Source organism: Vollenhovia emeryi, unplaced genomic scaffold, assembly GCF_000949405.1.
Source record: "Vollenhovia emeryi isolate VEMERY1.0 unplaced genomic scaffold, V.emery_V1.0 DF939139.1, whole genome shotgun sequence".
Classification (NCBI taxonomy): Eukaryota; Metazoa; Arthropoda; class Insecta; order Hymenoptera; family Formicidae; genus Vollenhovia; species Vollenhovia emeryi.
Window position 1 is genome coordinate 706,615 of NW_011967227.1, and position 15,524 is coordinate 722,138.

The 15,524-nt window shown below is 34.7% G+C and overlaps 1 protein-coding gene across 4 annotated transcripts in view; it reads right to left on the bottom strand.

Annotated features, from left to right (window-relative positions):
- Nucleotides 1-490: 490 nt before the first annotated feature.
- Nucleotides 491-15,524, bottom strand: part of LOC105567251 (TGF-beta receptor type-1) — a 31,413-nt gene continuing 16,379 nt past the window's right edge. Inside the window, exons 1-7 of one of the 4 annotated variants that reach the window (XM_012021970.1) lie at nt 14,957-15,016; nt 10,797-11,005; nt 3,796-4,029; nt 2,931-3,164; nt 2,080-2,420; nt 1,387-1,626; nt 491-755 (exon numbers count right to left, since the gene is read on the bottom strand). In XM_012021970.1, the coding sequence (XP_011877360.1) occupies nt 633-755; nt 1,387-1,626; nt 2,080-2,420; nt 2,931-3,164; nt 3,796-4,029; nt 10,797-10,992 (1,368 nt within the window). In that variant the 5' untranslated portion in view covers nt 10,993-11,005; nt 14,957-15,016 and the 3' untranslated portion in view covers nt 491-632. Of the gene's footprint in view, nt 756-1,386; nt 1,627-2,079; nt 2,421-2,930; nt 3,165-3,795; nt 4,030-10,796; nt 11,006-14,956; nt 15,112-15,524 lie in introns of those variants that run through there. The other 3 variants (XM_012021967.1, XM_012021969.1, XM_012021968.1) reach the window with 3 other exon arrangements.

Here is a 15,524-nt window from a genome sequence, read left to right on the forward strand (position 1 = left end):
ATATATATATACGTAATATATAATTATATATGTGTATATGCGAGTACCGTTACTCATTAGTATTAATCAATAAATGTTGCTATATAATAAATTTGTATACTTCATTATCTTAGTATTATCGTAATAAATATACAGCAGTGTGTGTTTCTTTTTACGTGTCAGTGTCTGCGTGTGTCACTGTGTGTGGCGCGTAATTGAGCGATCGTTTGATTAACCGAACGCGTATTGCGATTGCCTGTTGACCCATTCGACAAAGTGACCGATCATCAGGCCGCGATATATCGGGACTGAAATAACGCTTCTTCCTATAGCTCGAGCGCTACCGATCGTTCGAAACGATCAACAGACGTAAAAATTCATTCCATTTCTCTGCTCGCGATTCTCCAAAGCGATACTAATTCTATTCATACAGTACTTTACTCGAGGTACGGTCGAGGCCAGTCTCGCACAAGAAAGAATCTCGCAGCTCCAGCCAGTCTGTTTCCGATTCTTTTCAACTTATCGGAATATTTCTTCAACCCCGCCGGAAGCTCTATCGCGTCCAATTTCAACATAGCGACGTTCGCCTATATGATTCAAACGTTCTTTGTAGCTTCCCCGTCGAAGAGCTCCGTCGAAGACGACAGCTTAATCTATTTCAGGTCGTCTATAGCGCCGTAATTAGCGAGCGATTTCTTGATCCTGAGTGCGGTTAGCCTGGCGGCGGCATTGTGATACCAACATTCCTTCATTACTTTCGATATTACTTGTAGCGCCTAAATAGATGTAACAAATTATCAATTAATACTTGATCTGGTTTTATCGACTTACTTTTACAATGTAAAACTGACTCTGTGTAAGCTTCTATTATGAGACAGGATTCTAATGTGAGATAGTAGGTTCTCAACGTCCAAATTCAATCGCAAATCTTTATTCGCAACGATTACACGATCTAACAATGAATTTTCTGCTAAACAGATTTCACTCTAAGGGCAGTAAATTCATAGTAGAACCAACAGATGATGCCTATTAATTTAGCAGAAACTCCGTTATCTCATATTAGTAGCCCATCTCATAATAGAGGACTTTCCTCTAGCTCTAATAGGATATAACTTAGCTAATAATAAGTTTTTATTCGATAACCACTAAATTTTTCAGATTTATATTTTATCTTTCAAGCATTGCTACTGATGGCATTCTGTAATTATATAATTATTATATTTTATTCCATTATATATATATATAATATATTTTTGAGTATTGTGAAAATAATACACAGATACAAACATTGAGACGGAGAAACTTATCGATTACGAAAACCATATAAGTATTTCGTAATTCGCTTCTTCATAAAGTTCATTATTCTGGGTAAAGGTGGTTATTTAAACTTTTTGCTTTAATACTTACTTCGATCGACTGCCATCGATTCGGTATCGATGGCCGCTGTCGATCGTTGCATACGACTTTCCGCATTTCCTCGATAGTTGGATCCGAAGGCACCAAGTCGTAAAAGGGCAGCTGATACTCGTCATGAATCCCGCCGACATTGCAACGTCTAGCGATCTCCCAGAGGATCAGACCGAGTGCGTACACGTCGGCCCTCTTGAACGAGTCGAAGTGGTTCATGTTTATCGTCTCTTCAAGAACCTGAAAGCAGAAAATGTTGGCACGAGTTGCTGAAGAGCCGCCTTCCTGACCGAGTACTGAGCCATCGCGAATTTCCTTCGATATTTTTATCATTTCATAATTATTATGCTTCCGTACATTTTCGTCTGCCAAAAGACAAAGTGTCTGTCTGATTAATGTGTAACACTACCTCATTTCTTTTAATAGGAAATATTAAATCTAAGTAAAGCTAAAAGAATCCTAGATGACATTTTATCTAATTTTAAATTGATCGTTAATAAAATTAAATATATAATTGGCGGACGCGTTTAATGGACGCGTTATTATCAGTAACATGTTGCCTATTATTTAATTAGCGTTTGTAAATATTTGTGCTCTGATTAATATTTCAATTTTGTTTTATTTTTCCAGAGTATACTTCTGCTCTTCATATTTCGAGAACCAGAGAAATCTCTTCCACGGCAATATAATTACCTCAGGCGCCATGTATCTCTTTGTGCCGACTCTGTTGTTGAGCTGAATGTCGACGGTATCCGTGATTACGTCGTGCCTGGCGGCCAATCCGAGGTCGCCTATGGCGCAGGTACCATTAGTCTTCACGAGGATATTTTTTGACTTCAGGTCCCGATGAGCGATAGCCGGCTTGCCTTGCGTGCCGACTATTTCCATGTGAAGATGCGCCAAGCCAGTGGCGATCGACAAGGCCATCCTTATCATACCGTTCGTGTCGACGGTTGATCTGTTGAGGTAATCGAAGAGCGAGCCCTTCTCATGATAATCCGTTATCAGCCACAGCTGTGTCCACGTGCCGTTATCTGAAAAGTAATAAAATGACCCGCCATTCCGTCAATTCACAATTTATTCAGGAGACATAGCCCGATCGCGGCAGTCCTCATTAAGCAATGTGCAAGTCGATAAAATATTTAATGGAAATCGATGAAGAGGGTATTTCAATGTTCCATCTGATCTGAAATGATCGTCTGTACGCTCGAAACATCTCCAGAAACAAAATGTTTTCAGTCAAATGTTACTTCAACATAATCCCTTCATTTGATTAGTCTTAAACTGGCTAATGTCAATTTATTATTTAAATCAAGACCACCCTAATAATACAAACATTACATTTACTTTACAATTACAGCTTTTATTTTTAAACTTGCAAAGAAGAGGCAATGGATTCGAATTTAAATTAATATAAACCAGAGCATACACCTCGAAAATCACAGAACGATTGTGGTAAGGAACACTAGACTACTTCTTAAGTGTCCATTAATTTCGCTAGGATTTTAAATACAAGTGCGGATATAAAGAAACTGGATATACACCTTTGTTATCGGCAGCGATAAAACCTAGGATATTGTCATGCCTCAGCATCACCGTCTGATAGATTTCAGCTTCCCGGAACCAGGATCTCTCTTCTCGCGAGCTGAAGATCTTCACGGCGACGTTCTCGCCGCGCCAACGACCGCGCCAGACCTCGCCGAAGCGACCTTTACCGATCGTTTCCACCAGCTGAATCTGGCGCGCTATGCTCCGTTGTACCAGAAGTGGCAGGCCTACTTGAGAGAGGATGGGCATTGGGGAACGTAAATTTCAGTATGATTAAAGATGACTCACCCCACTGTGTGTTTGTGTATCAAAAGAGGAATAGATTAACGTGCGTACAAATACGTGTGATTTTCTTGAAAGACTATATTAAATCTGAGTTGTGCGTCCAAATTTAGCGATTACAATTTTGCCAAGCTAAGTAGTTAAATTTTAACGTGACGATGCATCCGTATTTTTACGCACGTTAATATATTATGTTTATGTGCAAGAGAACTGTACTAGCATATTACAAAAATATTTCAATAATTTTAAAATTATGTTTTGTAAAATTAATGTTCTACGTGCAATAATTTGATACATTTGCCAATGCTGTAACAAGAGACTGTAAAAATTGAGGATTATTGAAATCCATTTCATAATTTTTAATAATATTATGAGCAAGATCTGCAATTATTATCGTGAATTACGTTCCAAGTTATTGTGTGTACAAATGTGTGCCTATGTTTAAGAACGACTAATCATATTTTCACGAGCACATTTCTATCAGAAGCTATCTATAAAAATCCGAGAGAGACTTGTCTTTTATCTTATCATTTTGTACCGCTGGTTTTGCATGCTCGACTTTAATTTAGTTCGACCTACCTGAGCCGCTGCCACTCGTAGTCATCTCCAGCATATCCCTGATAGTGACGCCGCCCAGAATTGGTCGGTCCGGAGCCTCCAGCGAGTCGTCCGGAAAGTGCCTAGCCGGCCTCTTTTTGGTCATGTGTATGTGATAGACTGCCATTACGACCACGCAGATCGCGCATATTGGTAGTGCTATCGTCAAGGCCATTTTCCAGGTAACCCACGTTGCGTCATCTCCGCTCGACGATACTTTCGGCAAGACATGTTCGGTTATTATTCGCACGTAGGAAGCGCCGACGGACACAAACGCTAATTTCGACCTTGATCAAGCCGTACTGTACACGTTATCTTACCAGAGGTATTCAACCCGTGACGCGCACATTTGCGGATGATGCATTATCTCCACGTTTACGGACAAGTTACACGAATGCAAAGAATTATCTTAAGCGCACTTCTATCATTTAATAAGAGAAGAGATTTGAAGCTTGTGTGCCTTCGTATTGCTTATTTCTGCCGATAATTATTCAGTAAAATTATTTGATAACAAATAAATCAGATTGTTTTATGATTTCAGATACAACCTATTTTTGAAATTTATATTCGTGTAAGAGAAAAGTTGAATATCTCTGATTTTGTACCTTCGCGAGAATATGAATTGGTTAAAGTTAGTATTGCGCATTATTGATTCGGAAGCAAGCAAGCACGAGCAGAGATTTTCAGACGAGAAAGCCACGAGATGTAGATGTTAAAAAAAAAATTAGAAAAGGGAAAGCGAAGATATGCGAAGGCATGTAGTAAAATGCTAGCGAAATAACTAATGCAAAGCGATTTCTGTGTTAACAGCGATTAAACAAACACATTCAAGAGAGACTTAGCGTAACATGGACACAATTTCGGGCGATTTTCATGCAGATCATTTTAGTGATCAATAGGTTGATTCATGGATGAATCTCTGACAAGTCACGAGACTGAACAAAGTTGTCCTATAAAGAATCCCTCTTCGAAAATTGAATGGTGCATTAACGTACGACTGCGTCTCGATGATTTGCTGTTATTTTGACCGTTAATCTTCGGTTACCTTGATATCTTAATCGTTAATTTTTATTTCGAAGTTTGTATGGATTTTAACACTATAGAACGTGTACATCAAGTCATCATATAAATTAAATATCTAAGATTTGCGAAGGTCTTGGGTTTTATATCTTTACAATCTCTTGACAGATATTAATAGTGTGAACTGTGAACAAAAACGTTTCGTTTGTCGTAGTTTTTTTATCTTTATTTATACTGGAATTATAATTCTTGAACCTATGATCATGTTCTAGTGTTAAACCCGAGGTAATCCTTTTGTTCTACGTGATTTGCAACGTAAGCTCACATCATGTTGTATTATAAATAGGTTTCTCTAATATCTCGAGATGTCTGCAGTACGTTAAGCACATAGTTTGACTTACCTGCGAGTAACAGTATTGAAGAGCATCAAGGTATATCTTTCAAGTCACACAGATGCTATTAATCAATTATTCATTGAAGTTTATCACGCAAATGTTAAGTAAAAATTAAATCTAAAACAGCCAATTATTATAAAGTGCAAAACAAAAACGATGATTTAAAAAATAACTTGTTCATCTCAAATCACATTAGTTTGATAATTCGCAATTTAATATTTGCAACAAAATAAATCGCGGCAGCTTCCCGAAAAAGAATTAGTTTATGATAAAATTATATTTGGTAAACATACAAAAATGTAAATCATAAATTGATTGTTTTAATATTTATATTTATATTCTATTAGAGATGTGAAGTTAATTATTAATTATAAGTTAATACAATAATTTTGAATATAAAAAAAATTGCAACAATTTCCAAGTGAACTTCTCCACAAATCCGAATTACAAATTAATAATTAAATCTTATAAATTAATAATTTTCGAAGTAATTGCAGATGGAACTTCCTTCAATGAAAATTATTGGAACAACCACATCGAGACATTACTCTCTAAAAATCAATCAGTGGATTATCACTGGAAACAGTGAATAGTCACTAATTTTTAGAGTGTAGAGATGTAAGCATTTGTAAAAGATAGTTGTGATAAAACTTGATATATATATAAAAACAAACAACTATCCAATCCATCTTGAAATCAAACAACCGCGAAATTCAATTGGTAAAGTTATCAGGAACCATGTATAGGTGGAGAGGACGAATCGCGATATAATTGGATATTGATTCCTGTGAAGATTTCAATGAGACAGGTAACACGGCGAGAGACGATTCACTGATGAATGATCGCACAGCCAACGATGAATCTCCCAATAACAATGAGAGGTAAAATGAGAATATGCACCTTACTAACATTAACAAAAGAATATTGTTCATACAATGCGTCACTCAAAACATAATTAATGTTTATAGGTTTCTGTTTCGTTACATAATACTTATAATTGACTTATATTGACGTAGAAATATTTGACATTGCAATTTTGATATTTGCCGTGTACAGAAAGGAATTAGACATTTTATATATAATCCCAAACTATTTGTTCTTTCTTAAAGGATTGGTTTCTAATATATCTTCTCTTTTTAATACAATGTTAATAACCTTAATACTATAATTTCTTGCAAATATAACAATATAACTACTCTTGTATAAATGTAATTTAATAATAGCTTAATTGAAAATCATTTGACAGATATTAAATAAGCCCACAAAGTAAAAACTCTATTATTGCATTTTTACGTTACATTATTTGTTATCTCGTTAGCGTATAATGAATAAATTAAGGAATTGCCAAATTTGATAGACTTATTAGCATTTCCAATATCTTTTAGTATTTAAATGTACATGAGGAACACATGCGAAAAAGAACATTTGTTACCCAATTGGAGCGCTATTGCTTTTCGTTTAATCAATCTTTGTTCCACTCATTTCATTGGAAAACAAATGTTCTTTTGGAATATAATCAAGAATGTCAAATATGGCAGAGTTCTGCAGAATTAATGACGCGATACGTTTCAATATTGACAAGAATGTAACTAATGGTTTAATGCGAAAATATCTTCCGTATGCTGCACAGTAAATCTTCGTCGGAGCTGATTAAACCGCCACGTGAACGTCGAATTCCATAAGCGGGCACGTAACGAGCACATCTCGGGCTAATATCAAATCGCTGCTGCAAGAGTATCCGCCGATAACTGATCGTCCTCGCGGATTTATTGGAGCGCGTATAATCGATGAATATCGCAGGCGTTGCAGTTTGCATCATCAAAGCTACCAGAGCCTCCCAGCTTTGATGATGCAGACTGCAACACCTGTGAAACTTGGGCCCCCAGCAAACGGACGCGGTAACCATCCGGAAGCCAACTGAAGAAACCAGCGGCCGCGAAAGCCCGAAAGCCAATCGATGAATATCGCCTATCCAGGCTGTCCCGACAATCCTTTGTCCAAATCGTGTTGTGCACGCCTCGTTACTTTATATTCCCGAGGTGAAGTCATTCCATTCGCGTTTGACAAATTACACCCTCGCCCTCAACGTTCGTTTCTATTCGACATTCACTGGCATGTAGATATTGATATATTTTCCACGCTTATACTACCTCGCTAATAATTTAAGTGAGAAATACAATACAAATAAATAAATAAATGGTCTACCTGTTACTGTTAATTATTCAACATTTTTGTTGCATTTATTACTGCAAGTCTGTGGTAGTTTAGAGTTGCTCTCGCTTATCGTTTGAAAAAGAAAGTGGTTTAGCATAAATATTGACGTCTGAATCTACTGACCTTTAAATATACTGAGATAAGATATAGAGAATATAGGTCTAGTCTATTATGTAACACATCAAACTACACTCTCAACCGGAATTACATATTTGTTGTAATATCTTACCAACTTGTCCCGTCGTAAAAATACGTGTAATAATTATTGATAACTCTGTGCTCTTTTTCTAAGGATAGACTATCAATTGAGTAACTATTTCAAGAAGTTGCAATGAATTTTCATTTTATTTATGAGTTATTAACGTCATATACAAACATTCCAATATAATCAATTAGATACAAACTTTCCTGAAATAGGACATTCGGTTTATCGGATTCGAATCTATAATTAGAGCAAGTTTAACCAATTGAACTATGATCGGAACTGTATCGGATATTTGATAGCTTGAATGTCATTAAATATCGGCAAAAATTTTACAACAGTATGTTCTTCTCGTGAAATATTATTCGCCAACTAGTATGCTCTTGTCAAACTTATTTAAACCTGAAGAAGGTACACTTGATTATTTAGATAAATTTTTATTTTTAAACAAAAACTATATGTCATACAATATAGCTATATATCTATATACGTTTTATAATGTACTTGCTTTAAAATGCACAAGTTTGCAAAAGTTACAAACGCGTGTGTTAATGTGATACCGGAAAGGGCTTCGTGTGTCCTAGGGTTAACATACTGTCAGTTACCATATATGTGAAACGATAGACTCTGGAGAATGTCCTCGGTATTTTTATCACATTTTCTTCACGTTGCAAAATTCACCGGTATGTATATATAGACAGACCCGTATTATCTTATCTGTACGTAACGTACACAGAACGTACGTTATCTGCATCCCCTCTTTATGGCGAACAAGAGATGTACGAACAGAAAATGACGATATATGAGTGCGCAACTCAGTGATGTCGAAATACATTTGAAATCTAATAAAAAGTAATTTTTATAACTTATAGTAAAAAATTTACAAATGCAAGGACGTCGGTAAATAATAAAAGTAAAATTAATAGTGAAAGTAAAGTTAATAATAAAAAATTAATTGAGTATAGTCTTCAATTAATTTTTGCTCAACAGTTAATATCATTTAACATTAAATGTTAAAATGTTAAATTTTTAACGAAATAAATATGGATAAGTACCACATTTAAAATATTGTAACATTATATGTGCTTACATAATCTTCTAAACATTCTAAAGATAATGTGCGTAATTCATATATATATATATATCGCATTATGTAACGAAACAGCAACGGCATTCTGTACAAAATATTGATTTTTATTTGATAAAAAGTGGTTCAAAAACAGAGAAACACGATCAGGATGGAGAGAACTGTCGGTCGATGGCGGCCATTCTGTCCGTTCCTTGTCTTGTCAGCTTGGCACAAGCAAGATAAATGACGCGAGAACGTGAAACATGGGGGAACACAGAGGAGAGTGTGGTGTGAAAAGTGCGCGCCCAGACAATTCACAAAAGCGTAGAAAATCGATAATCGATACCCCGCTTTTCTCATCACTGTCGCACGCGCGCCTTACCAAAGTTGCCATCGGAAAAGTCCTTTTCCCGCTGATTCATGATCCGCGAAACGAAAAGCTGAAGCGCCATGAAACAATGACGGATTTATATTTATTTCACAGAAAATATACATTTTTAATTAATAAACCAGAACATTAAGAAAATCGGGTAAACTAAACGAACTCAGTGTAAAATTAAAAATCTTCAAATACTTTAACTCTGTATTAGATAAACAGAATATGTATGAAAAATTATATAAACAATAGATCTAAATCTCCGGAACATATAAATCTACCATTGTTCTTGAGGGCTATTGATATAAATTAAAGCCTCACAGGATTTTGCAGATTGCATAACTTGTTAGGATTCAATGGCTTACTTCAATTTTTCCCCTCTTCGCTTTCCGAGAACTTATTGTCTCGTTGCTTAAATGCATGTAACTTAAGAGTCTCAAATGCATAAGTAAATTGTTATAAGTCGTTGATGTAACAATGCACTCAAAAGTTACCAAATCGTCATAACACAAAGAAATAAATAAATTTAGAGATGAGAATTGTCAGTTAGTCGATTATGGAATCAATCAATATTTTAATAAAATATTAATATAATTTCAATCTTTTTTCAAAATAATTTCACTTATGTTTCTTAGCGACAAAATAATCGAGAAACAATAAATTATTTATTCAATTGTGTTAAACTAGCAGACGCAATTGTACATAATAACTATTAGTAATCTGTGTAAATTATCTTGTTGCAAGTCAAAGGCAAAACCTATCGCTCGCATCACATCACGGACGGCTGATCTATTCAGGCCGGAGAAGGCAGGAAATGCGTCCAACCGTGAATTACTTTGTCTCGATAAACGTGATATTACAAAATAAACAATACAAGTTATTTATTATTTAAACGTGCAGTAAATGTTAATAATTTTATAAATATAGAAATTAAGAGATAAAAAAAATTTTTAATTACAATAAAAGCGCTCTTGATTACGAAGAAATTGTAAAGACAATGTATAAATATAACAATTCTATTTAAAGTAAAAATAATGTATGCAAGGTATTTAAGTATTTGAAAGTTAAAATAAAAAGTTTCATTTATGTAACGACGATATTATGTGTATAAAGATGTAAATCTAATTTAATAATAAAAATAAAGAAGCCCTATTTTACAATAATTGCATCCAATATAACGATACAATTAGTTTTTATCACATTTAGTATTACATTACATTTCATTTAATTAACAAATTAGAAAATTATTTATTTAAATTTCTTAATCACTCTTAAAAAATACAAAAATGTATGTCGTAAAATTATGAAGTTGTAATAATTAATTTGCCGTAATAATTTCTTAAAACATATATGTAAAATGCTATAATTTTATCAATACATATTCTAATTATTTCTGTAATTCATTACATGTGGATATCAAATGAACTTCAACACATATTATTTTAATAAACAGATTACTACAAATTTGCTTGCAAATTATTATATTTAAAAAATTGTCTTTCAATTTTTATCTAAAAGAGAATTTATTTCTCTTCTAGTTTAGTTGGATATTATCTTTACCGTTTCTGCCATTGAATCCTTTAAATTTATTAACCAGTTCGTTTCCACGAGTATCTCGTTCAGCGGAGAAATAAACTTCGCGGCCAAAGCAACTTTGATGGCGAGGAATTTAAAGACGGCAGCCGTTGTAGCTGTAATTTATTGTACCTCCTTCGAGGTGGTTCGCGAAGCGAGAATACGACCGACCTCTGGACTCGTAAGTAGGAAAAGAAGGCCTTAGATCGCGATTGCAGTAGTCAGAATGATCGCAACAGGCAACCACGAATTCGATGCCATCTGGACCGCGTAGTGTACTGTTCGTGGTGCACCAGACAGAGTATTCCGTATCCGGAAAGAAGTTCATCTTATTGTAACACCTGGGAAAATAATTTACATAACAAGTACTGCCGCGGACCAGACTATGGCGTTCGCCGAAAAAGTGGGAACTCGACAGCTGCCGTAAACTGTAAAATGATGTAATACGCTCATAGAGATTGCGAATAAAGTGTATCAGCGAATCGCTGGAGTAAGTTTTTGATGGGATAGTTTCCGAGAGAAATCAAGAGGAACAAAGGAATGCTAATGGCAGCAATTTAATTGGCTGAGTATACTACAACGCAGAGTTTAATAAGCAGAAAGATAATTAGCATACATCTAAACCCGCATCGGTTAGCCTTGATCGTGATTAATCGATTTCCCTTTCTATTTACATTATAGCCGAAATTACAATTTAAAGCCGCAGCATCTAAAAATTTTAAATTATAGTTTGAAAAGCAATTATTAATCAAAGAACTAGCCGACCGAAGCTATCGATGCAACTAAATCTTAAAAGAACTTTTATACATATCTGGAAGAGAGAACAAGATGTAAAAGTATTATCGGACTATCACTCTGTTCTTGTAAAAAGCAATAACAATTTTTGAAAACTCTATATTTTAAAAGTAATAAAAGATATCATTTAAAAATTCAAGAAATTAGAAAACATATTGCATTTTTCTCATGTAAAGACTTGTTGAAGTAAGAATGCACAGTATCCTGTAATTTTTGCATCAAAGTTCTACGCGCATATTAAATTAAATTTTACATAAATAAAATCTACTAAAAATAAATTTAAAAAGTTTTTACAAGTAACAAAACTTTAGCTCTTTATTTATTTTTAACTTTATTTAATACAACAAAATTACAACAAAATCTCTCTAAAGTTCGACTTTCTGGGAAATTAGTTCTGTTAAATAAACTTGCTTCCAACGAAAGATAAATGGAATAACAAATTACAGAAAATTTATTTGGGAAATTCTGACGCTCGATGCAAATCTTACAATTTACTGTAAATTAATTGAAATCCATAAATACATTAACAATAAGAAATACTTAATTTTACTATTCATAAACAAGGAAACATACCATCTAGATATTCTTCAAATTCCGTTAAAATGTTTAACAGTGTACAAAGATACAAAATACATAAAGTCAGGAGGCATGCGAAAGAGGAAGTAATAGTATTTCAATCATATTTAACCCTCACAATCTCAAGAAAGATCCTTATAAATTATATTGCGAAGGTTAAAAAAAACTTGACATGAGACGATATATTAATAGTAAGATATATAAGTACATCCGTGAGTAGAAAATAAGTAATCTCACCGTAATGTCCTTTTGCACAAAAATTACACCTCTCATGTCAACTTTTTAAATATTTCTTGACATAATAATAAATCACGTCCATCGTGTGTGTGTATAATATAGTCTTGTTAAATTTAATACAGAAACCTGCAAAACTTGCAGAAAGTCCGAAGGTTACTATAGGAGGCGAGAAAAAAAATATTTACAAAAGCCACCCTTTCTTTCGTGGGTCACGCTATCGAAGTTACTACGGGACAGTACTGTCGTTAAAAGAGTGCAGAGAAGAGAGCTGTGACAACATGCTACCGGTCCTTTCCGAGTTCACTCAGGAGGATTTCCGGCGTAGGACTTGTAAGAGAAAAAAAAATACAGGAGAAGATCGCCTTGAAGCGACTACAAGCTCCGGAGGTGGCAAACATCTCGGTCGAACGTCACGATAGCGTCACAATAGCGTATTATCTTATCCACATTTATTATCTTGTCTTATTTTTTCCTACAGATATCATTTAATTGATACTGATCGCAACATCGATCATAATTTTGAAATTTATTCGACGATTTTGCAGTTTATATTGCATTAACGTGTAAATAATGCGGGCGTGTGCTGCTCAGGGAGGACGAGAAATAGCTGGAGAAATAATGGAAAGTAATAAAATACCAGACGATTAATGATCATGCTTATCTGTATCAGTCCTTGCTGCTCGCGGAGACGAGATGCCAGCGTTCATTTCAATGAAATTAACTTGAGTATTTTACATGCGGTCCAGTAAAGAAATACAAATACGTATTAATATGCAATACGTCTATATGAAATCATCTATTGTAAAACACGCGCGAGTGCTAAAGACACGTGCACTATATAAATCAAATGCTAATATTGATAATGTCCTAATGTAATAGTTTGTAGTTTACGTTAATATTTAATTAAACATTCAATGTCTCATCATAGCAGCTCGAGCAACAAATAGAAACTCCACAATGGCGTGGTTAAAAAATCGCGAAAATAATTCGACGCATTGCGCTTTATTGGATAAACGGCAAAAGAGAGCGTGAAGCTCGTCCGGGCAGATAGTGCGTCGTATATGCGCGTCTACGTCTAGCATGTAGCAGCGCTTCAGAAGCATTCTATTCTTTAGATAATATATAGCGTACATAGCTTTGTACAAATATAGAAATGTATACATTGTGCCAAAATCCTCAGTTGATATTTCAGGGGATATTCTTTAACTAACTTGAAGCAATTCTTTATTTATAGGCACAAATATTTTTTAACTTGTAAGCAATTAAAAGTGCAAGGAGAATTTATATATAACAAATTAAGATTCAGATGAATAAATAGTTAAAAAAAGAGATTTATTTTTTTATCAAGAATCATGAAAGTTTCAGAATTAATTATTTTAATTGGAAAGATGTTTAATTTGAGAAAATATTAATCAATTATTTGTGATTTCACTAAAAAAAATGGGCAGATTAAAATAATCTACTCTCAAAATATCCTTTTGATATATTTTATACATGTTCACAGATAACGACAATGGGAGCGCGACAAAGAGCGCGTCAGAGTGGGCTCAAGATGATAGTACGCGAGCGAGACAAAAATATACACTAACCGAGGCCATGATGTAACACTTTATTCCGACCATAAAAAATAACTCGCTTGGCTAATTCTCCCTAGCCACATAAAAACACTCTAACCGCTGCTTGAATAATTTCTTCATCAAACGATAGAAATGGCTTTAGATTGCGCAGAATTTCTTTCGCAATATCAATATCTTTTTATTACATTGCAAATGCTTTTTAAATCAAATTTGTACTATAATAAAAATTCTCGATTTTATTTGTTAATAATTTAACTCGTCTATAAAAACAGAGATTCCCGCAAACAAAAGTGAGTTGAATATATTCTATCATAAAGAAAATATGTGTCCGTGTGAAATACCGTTCAAATATGTATGCTTTGAACTCACGATTAAGTGATTGAGCACTTACGCGTAATATATACATGTACGCGAAATTCAATAGTTCTATTAAATAAGAAATAGAATTTATCTTGATTGGGATAATCTAATAAGAAATAAAAGTTTATGAAAGTCTAGTTATAACCGATTGTATCAATTATATGTATCTGAAGTCAATTTTATACAGTTAGGAGTATTAACTGATGTGAATAAGAGCTTGACAATTTCGGAAGTTGCGAATAGAGCTGCCCCTTTAACGCTTTAAGTAGTTGCGTGGGATAGGTCAAACTAGCTTCAAACTTAGAAACAGTTTCTTTGTGCCACGTACACAAGTGCGTGTTTCGTTTCTGTTCCTGTTAATCTTACAGTTAGCTTACATTGTTTTAGGAATGTTTTCATACATACGCTATGCTTATATTTGCGTTGTGTAAAATAACTAATATCGTGAATAATAAGTTGGTAAATAATGGCACAATTAAATCTTTAATTATTAAACGTCGCGCTCTCCAGTAATGTGCTGTTCTGAAATTCGTGATGCACCTCAGTGTAGATCAGCAACAAAAACCAACTACAAAATTATAAATTTAAGATACAGAGAATGACACTTTACAAGTTGTGTTGCAATAGATAGAGACATACAGAGAGAAAAAAAAGGGGGAAAGAGAGAAAAGTGAGAGAGGAGAATTGCAGCTAAAGCCCGTGCCACCTGCAGAGTTTTCGTAACTTCCAGGTCTGTTTGGACTATACCTTCATTGTTGCTAGGATGTAGCGGAGGTTTGAGATCCCGATTGCAAAAATCCTCTTTACAGCATTCGATGACGAAGGTCGTGTTTCGCGAGTCGCTCGTCATGCAGAAGATGCGGGGCTCGGGCTGCGACGGCGGCAGGTGTTTAGCCACGCACCTTCAAGCCGATTTTGCACCAGTTTCAGAAAACGAGGTGAGGAGAACTCGGGATAGCGCGCGCGAGACGCGTTTGCACGAGGCACGAGAGATATCAAGGGGATTCGTATCGTGCGGTCTCAAGGCAAAAACGCAAACGGGGATCCGATCCCTTGGTAGCATGACAAAAAGGGATCAGCGCTTCTAAGGCTGCATTCTCTGAGTCTGCCTTTATTTACCGATATCGTCGGTAATCTTCTGTTATCTCATATAATTCAAATACGTTAAATGACCTTACGGAACAACTATTCATAAATTGACTTTTTATCAGAAATTTTCTGAGGCTTTTGCAAGCACATGTATAGTTAAAGTCTTTTCTTGTTAATATAATTTTTTAGAATTCTGAATTTTTTAGATTTATATAGTTTTTCTCAA